We start from the raw sequence: 5741 nt of genomic DNA on the forward strand, positions 1-5741 counted from the left end.
TATTATCCCTAACTTGTTTGCAAGAAAAGAAAAGATAGTATTATCCTTAGTGGTCCCAACATCATGAGGGATAATTTTATTCAAGTTGTGCAAAGAACGAAAGAGATAATATTATCTCTGAGTGGTCGCAGTAACAGAGTTAGTAATACGTGTTATTTAGTGATTTTAAAAAATGTTTTGGTAAAATTGTCACGGTACTGTTTTGATTATCATTGCATTTTCATTTTTCATATATTACTTTTGAATTAAGTTTGTTTTGTTTCTATCTTTCCAGAAGATTCTCCATTTCGAACAAAGGTGAAATCAAACTTATTAGGACGGGTCAGAAACGCGTTTGTCAAGATTTTCAGGCGAATGAGTAAGTAGTGGGACGTTATTCTGAGTATACTGTGAGAAAACATAATAATTTGTCTCTTGAACCAACAATCATGATGATTTTGTGTTTGTTTTTTTCAGACTGTGTCAAGGCATCAGATACATTATAGTGATACACCGACTGAACAATGTGGCTACAATTGAACGCCATCGTAACAACATTCCTGAAACACGGGACGAAACCCGACAAGCACGTGTGTTGGGAGGGGTACACGTCCACGTGATAGACATACGTCACAGTTAACACTGAATCAAACATGCTGTGTATGTACATGGTATGGTCACGTGACTGGAACTTCTTGGGTCGCGAAAACTGGTTGACTATAGAAGACTGATGGCACTGTTACTTTCTTTGAGTCTATTCAAAGCTGTATCCCTCGTGGGACAAAATATATATTGTATACAGCAATAAATGATATACTACTGAAGTACTTTGTTGTGTGAACTTTGTTTTTATATTTGAACATTATGAGTTTATCCCGGAGTGGCCCACTGACTACTAGATTACAAAGAACACGCAGACCAGGATATCCAAATGTATATATATATATATATATACTATGTATACTAGACAGTCCGCTAAAACTTAGACAAACAACCAACAAACTAAATGGTTGTGTGAGGCTAAATGTAAGGATATGAGTTGATCATAATGTACGCATACAAGGGCGGGGTTAGTGTCTTTATCTTTGCTAGGTACGATCATTGTACCAGCATCGACTTTCTTTGTGAGAATTTTAAACATATATTACATTACAAATCCGTTGAATTCTACTTTGGACAAATCTACCATTATTCCTTTTTTAAGATTTGCCAGGGATACGTATATATTGGGAAGTACTTGTTGACAGCTAAATCATTCCACGTCCGTCACTGATAAGAAGCGTTAATTACCGTGATTGGCCTGATCCGCCCTTTGCGAAGCGCCGTGGGTAGAGTTGCATACAGTCTCTTGCTTGTGTTTTTTTTTTTATATGTGAGTGTATAAAAGTCGGGTTATCGCGATTTAATCACTCATAATATTTTATTTTATTGAAGAAAAAAAACACACCAAAAACGAACAAGAGACTGTATGCCAGTCTACGCCGTGGGCAGAACTCAGATAACTAATATTAATAAGGGCAGAATGAAGGAGGTGTGGCTAGTCAAATTTAGGGTGCTCACTGATTAATTTGTAAAGTGACAAAACAGTGTATAAATACATATAGTTGTAAACAGATAACAAAGGGTAGTTAATTTACCGTCACTGTACTGTTACTAGAACAATGATTGGTCGAGCCTCAGACCACTAATAATAGTGGTCTGAGGTAGAGCTTATTCACGGGGGACTTCTACTTTTTTTCTATCTTCGAATCTAACAAGGTTCCCAATGAATTTTGACCAATGTTCAAGTAATCAATATAAATTTGGCAAACAATCAGTACTCTGATTCTCATAGTTGTAAGAACGCGTTTGTTATAAATCCATTATATACTATTATATATAGTCGGAATGATGAACCATGGACTTGCAATCCCGGAGTCCAACTAATAATCCATATATAGTATACATATATCATTCTCCTGAATTTATTCCTAAGATGAAGTGAACTTTGGCAACATGGCATATAATCATAATGTTAACATTTCGTTCATAGTCCATGATTCTAATGAGATAGTGTAGATCTTCTGACCTTTGAGTACTCATGACAATACTATGCTAGAAGTGTTTTGAATTGATTTAGACAGATAGACTGTGGCCATGCTACACATGGAGGTAACATGGAGAGTGACTGTGTCTCCATGTTCAACAAGACTGCTTTGCAATTTCCATATGTCCCCTGGTAGTTGACGATCTAAGCTTAAAATAGTTCTCCTTATCAACTCTAGACGTCTCTCAACAATAGTGGTCAGCATTTACAATATAGGTGAACATTTGATCGTAATACGTGGTGACACTATCAGACACAGAAAAATTATTATCGGGGTTAATGTACGTTGTATTCAGATTGGCTCGTTGGTCTAGGGGTATGATTCTCGCTTTGGGTGCGAGAGGTCCCGGGTTCAAATCCCGGACGAGCCCGATTTTGTCTTTAAATGCGAGATATAAAACAGACAGCTAATTTGAAAATTTACATTATCCTCGTATTTCTTTGACATACGATTCCAGTTTACGCTGTTATTCACAAAGTCTGGATAAAAAAATTATTTTAATTTGCATATTGCTTATCACATTTTTAATCACAATATAATTTCAAGTGAGAGTTTTATTTTACATGGTCTGATCTGTTCGGTTTCTCAAACTTGATGTAAACACACTTACCTATGTGAATAAAGTACTGCTAATATAAATATGATAGTTATATAATTTGCATATTATTTAACTCATTTTAAACAGTTTTGAATACCAGTATCCAACTAAGAAATGTTTGTATGTGTATCTCAAGCAGTCAATTACAATTCAAGTTTTGCACTGGCGCATGGTAACTAATTAATGTGAAATTTAATTGATGAAAAACTGTTGATTTGGGTAAAACAATTTTAATTAAGGTATAAAACTAAACATATAGACCATACCTAAATCAGGGTAAATCCGATCTCCAAACAAAAAGCATCTAACACAGATAGATTCACCATTTTGTGGACTTTCTTGAAATTCTTCAATACGTAATGCATATGCCGTTATTACCACTTTTGAAAAATTATGCTCTGTTATTTTCCAAGAAAAAATCTCCAGTATGAAAGTTAGGAAGTTGGATTAAACATGATTTCAAAATTAACATTATTTTGAATATCTACTAGATCTAGAAGTTTTTTTTCTGTATCAATGCCTGAAAATGAAAATGCTATGAGTCTTAGATATTTGATAGCTAGAATACGATCCTATTTGTTTATTTTGTGATAATATTTGACTTCTAAACTGAGAATCAGTGTTTTCATCACATGAATATAAAACAACAAACCCATTAATTATTTCTTCTTCAATCACATAAAAACTAGTTTCACTGCATTTCCTGATCATGATCCACATAATAATTCAATGCAAAAATAGGCATTTACATTCAACAAGATTAATAACACTCTACATTCCAAAACTTTAACATCATTTCCTGCAGTCAAACTTATTTGATTTGGATCAACTCAAATTTTTTTTTCTAATGTTACTACACCACCTGTCGATAACGACCATTTTAATTAAATTCTTTGAGTGTTCGCCATAGACAGGTTTGACTGTACATAATAGGGTATTAACTGAGGTATAATTATTAATAAAATTTCTCTATAGTTATTGATCCAGTACTTCTTAAATTCAAACTTAATTGATCAGACAACGAGCTTCTTATAAAATGCCAAAGACCACACTGTGTAATGCAAATATTTGTTTATTCAGTTATAATTCATAACATGTAGTGTATGAATGTTTCTGAAATGAAATCACCTAGGTGTAATGTGACTGAAGCTTGAAGCTTGTGAGAAAATGAGAATGATAAAAATCTTATTACAGTCTCCATCAATCAGCGGAGAGAATATTAGTAACAGTTGCCAATCCACACTAGCAAAACGATAGCACCCCTCAGTCATCTCTGTTGGAAAGTGTCTGAAACAGTCACCAATTGGCACTGGCAGTGAGAGTCTGTAACTATTGCTGTGATATGCATTTCATACTCCGCCACGGAGTTCCCCGATTCTACTGGACGTTGATGGAACAGTCTTTGGATCGTATCCAATTCTTTCCTGTATCTCCTTTTGTCTAGTCTTGCTATCTGAAACACTGTCCGCCCCCACAGGCTCTTTTTCTTTTTTCTTCTTTTCAATTTCTTTTTTTACAGCATCAAATTCTTTGAGATCCTCAAGATTCATTTCAATTCGTGTTGGTCCTCTCTTAATCATCTTAACAACCTTAAAATGCAAATACAAAGTTGTTTTATCATTTTAAATAATATCAATAATATTGGTACTTGCAGTGTTCTCAAGAATAGACACACATTATGCAAGTAATGTCATATCACAATTTTTTGATCTATAAAAATCAGAAAGTGAGTTGTGTGTTTCCCTGTTACTGTAAAATCTGTATTAGAAGCCACATCCCTAATAGAAGTCGCACCCATTTTTTTTTGAAAAGTTGAGAATCAAAAATTCATCATTTCTGAATCTCATATGTGTAGATGCTCTAATAGAAGCCGTATCCTCTCTGATACCATTTTAATAGAAGCCGCAGCTTCTAATACAGATTTTACAGTACTGAACGCAATTAAAACCAGCTGCAAGGGGAAAAAATGATTCACTCCAATAATCCAATTACAAATTATTAGATTCTGTTGGCACAAAGCCACAGGAGTAACTATTAAATTTGTCTTTATACATAGTTTTACTCTTGGTGTAACAAAGGGATTCCTCCACTTTTATAAATATCACAATTCAAACTGAAACGAGAGGTTTTTATTGGCCGATTCAATAATATTTGAACGATTTCATATTACATCAATGCACACTTGTTTTGGTTTGTTTCAACTGAATTGTGATTTGTGAATATTTATCCAGATGAAGGAATGCCTTTATTATACATGCATCATAAAGGGGAAAATATTTCATTTCTGTTATCTACCAGTACTATTACACTGGACAGTCACCCTAGGTATCCCATCATTACACCAGCTAGTCACACTAGGTATCTCATTATTATACTGTCAGTCATCTTTACTCATCACCCCCAAACCCCTGGATGTAGCCGAGTTGGCGAAATAATTGTAATGACAATATTTACGCCCTTTGGAATTGACTGACAGCCAACACTGTTATACTAGTAATGCATACTTGTGACTTCTGATGAAACAATTTAACAGTTAGTGAAATTCCCGAGTCTATGTACTTAATCACTATGTTTTATAGTTTTGCACAACCATGAACCACAGCACGAGCCCATGTGCACCACAGTCAGATTATGTAAGGCACCTCCACGGCACAACGAATCAAAACCATAACAATTACATCTGAGGGTACATTTAAAATTCGATTTTCATCTCAACACATAATCAAATAACTGTGTCAGTATTGGTGAGCATCAACAGATAGATACACTGACTAGATAAATCACATACCTTTATTTATGCGTGGAACATCAATATCAAAAACTGGCAACCCTACAAACAACCCCATTCACTGCACTTGTCATGCAAGAAAAACACGATCGACTTTTAGAACAACGCCCCCAACGACGAAAACTTTGACGTAGTGACTCGGTAACCTCATTTAAAGGTAAGCCCAATAGTCTTTAATAAAATAATATCACTATTCGTCTCGCTCGGCTGCATTAAATAACGATATTGGGCAGTATTGTTTTTATTTAAGAGATATCAAATGGCAGTAATTTTTGTAACCGGAAGTTGA

At 34.6% G+C, this 5741-nt stretch overlaps 1 protein-coding gene and 1 non-coding gene across 2 annotated transcripts; one reads left to right on the forward strand and one right to left on the reverse strand.

Annotated features, from left to right (window-relative positions):
* Positions 1 to 2364: 2364 nt before the first annotated feature.
* TRNAP-UGG (transfer RNA proline (anticodon UGG)) lies at positions 2365 to 2436 on the forward strand. Its single transcript has one exon. It is a non-coding gene; the product is annotated as a tRNA-Pro (tRNA).
* A 1284-nt stretch (positions 2437 to 3720) lies between these two features.
* LOC100367098 (anaphase-promoting complex subunit CDC26-like) lies at positions 3721 to 5579 on the reverse strand. Its single transcript, XM_006825712.3, has 2 exons — positions 5453 to 5579; positions 3721 to 4253 (listed from the first exon to the last, which is right to left on the reverse strand). The coding sequence occupies exon 2, from the start codon at positions 4242 to 4244 to the stop codon at positions 4014 to 4016; it is 231 nt and encodes a 76-aa protein (XP_006825775.1). The 5' UTR covers positions 4245 to 4253; positions 5453 to 5579; the 3' UTR covers positions 3721 to 4013.
* Between the last annotated feature and the right edge of the window lie 162 nt (positions 5580 to 5741).

The sequence above is a fragment of the Saccoglossus kowalevskii genome, chromosome 17, assembly GCF_978046115.1.
Source record: "Saccoglossus kowalevskii chromosome 17, keSacKowa6.1, whole genome shotgun sequence".
Taxonomy (NCBI): Eukaryota; Metazoa; Hemichordata; class Enteropneusta; family Harrimaniidae; genus Saccoglossus; species Saccoglossus kowalevskii.